General features: G+C 43.6%; 1 protein-coding gene across 1 annotated transcript in view; it reads left to right on the forward strand.

Annotated features, from left to right (window-relative positions):
• The window catches only part of LOC109836875 (putative E3 ubiquitin-protein ligase LIN-1), a 10,545-nt gene continuing 9,689 nt past the window's right edge, over window positions 937–1,792 (forward strand). Inside the window, 2 exon segments of the mRNA XM_020404914.1 lie at window positions 937–1,142; window positions 1,145–1,790. Coding sequence (XP_020260503.1) covers window positions 1,005–1,142; window positions 1,145–1,790 — 784 coding nt within the window. The 5' untranslated portion in view covers window positions 937–1,004.

A 1,792-nucleotide genomic window follows, 5' to 3' on the forward strand; every position in this document is an offset into this window, starting at 1 on the left:
GATTGCGTGTCATCCCTATTTCTAATTTTCTCATGCCCTAAGGCATAGCAGTATATGCATGAATTAAGCGACAATAATAATTTTTTAACATTTCTTTTAATAGTTACTTGCTAACAATTTTTCAATGCTATCCAAACAAAAGAAGTGACGGAAAAGTATGAAATATGAGTCCACAATCTCTGCAATCTTAGTTATAGAGAATGTCTATAATTAGTTATATAGGCTAATACTATCAGTTTATCTCAGTTAGTCCCACATTAATTTTTTGACAAAATTTAGATAAATACAACTATTTATTGGGAATTTGAGATCCATTATCCATAGATTGAGGAGATTTAATTGGTGAGAAGTAAAAATTCTCTACACCTAAAGATGAAGAGATCTCCACCCATAAAATAATATTTCCACATATTCATAAAAAATACGTGAAACAAGCAAAAAATATTACTTACATAACTTCCTATTTCCTATGTCATCATTTTAGAAGTTGAAAAAAGGGGAGAAAAAAAGAAGAAGCTACTTGTTTGCTTTACTTTCCAATTTTTACGCTTACTGCGGGCAAACAAAGGTGATCTTTGTTCTTTAGGGAGAGTTGTCAAATTGGGCCCTTAATAAATAAGACAAAATGTGAAACAAAAATCCACTTTAATAGAAAACTTGAAGTTGACGTCAAAGAACCGTTCCAACTACCAGCGTCATCCCGCCATCCCCAACCTTTAAATATGCACTCATCGCATACCATCCCTCCACGCCATTACTTAACTAAACAATACCTCTCAGTAACGCACCACACTCACACAAGCAATAACAAACGCCGCTCTTCCAGTTCTAAAAGCCACACGTTAATGCCAAAACCGTCCCAAAACGCAACTTACCCTTTCCCTCCCCCTCTCTGACTTTTTCTCCTCCTCTCTCCAGTTATCAGGTCACAGCACAAAGCCGGCAACCAATCTTTCAATCAATTTAAGAGAAAGAAAACCCTAAAACCTCCAAACTTTCTACCAATGTCTCGAATGGCATTCGGCGGCAAGGACACGTGTCGCTTTCTAACCTCCACCATCAGCAGCTTCATCCAAGATCGCCTCCTCGACCGCGACGGACGCCTCGAGCACAAAGACCAATGCTTGGAGCGCCTCGCCGCCGACAGCCGGAAACTCGGGCAGGCACGCGCCAGCCTCCGAGCGCCAAATACTCTGCTCCGATGCCGGCCGTCCTTGCGAACCTCGATTGGGGAATCGACGCTCTCGAGGACGCCATCGCCACCTCGAATCTCGAAACCAAGCTGGCTCGCCTCGACCACGCCGAGCGCATGCTCCAGATCTGCGCTATGCTCGATCCTTCTCAGTTCACCGCCGGAGTCCCCAATTCTTATCTTTCCGCTTGGGCGCATCTTAACCTAGCTTATTTGTACAAGCTTCGAGATAATTCAAGTCGTGATTGTGTTGTTAATGTTCTTCAGATGTTTAGCGTTGATCCGTTCTTTTCGAGGATCGATTTCGCGCCTGAGCTCTGGGAGTCTCTGTTTCTTCCTCATATGAGCTCGATTGTTGGCTGGTACACCGAATCGAGGCATAGAATTGTTATGGAGACGATTCCGGATCCTTCGGATTTGTCGATTACGGTCGATTTTGATGATGATTTGTTTAATGAGTCGTTGATTTTGTCGGTGAGGCCGGATCAGGGTGAGAAGCTGAGGGAGCTGGAGAGGGAGTACGCGGAGGCGCTGGATCACAATACGAGATTGTACGCGAAGTATTACAAGGAGGTTTTGGCGGGAGGTAATTCGCCGGCT

Source organism: Asparagus officinalis, chromosome 4, assembly GCF_001876935.1.
Source record: "Asparagus officinalis chromosome 4, Aspof.V1, whole genome shotgun sequence".
NCBI classification, from domain to species: Eukaryota; Viridiplantae; Streptophyta; class Magnoliopsida; order Asparagales; family Asparagaceae; genus Asparagus; species Asparagus officinalis.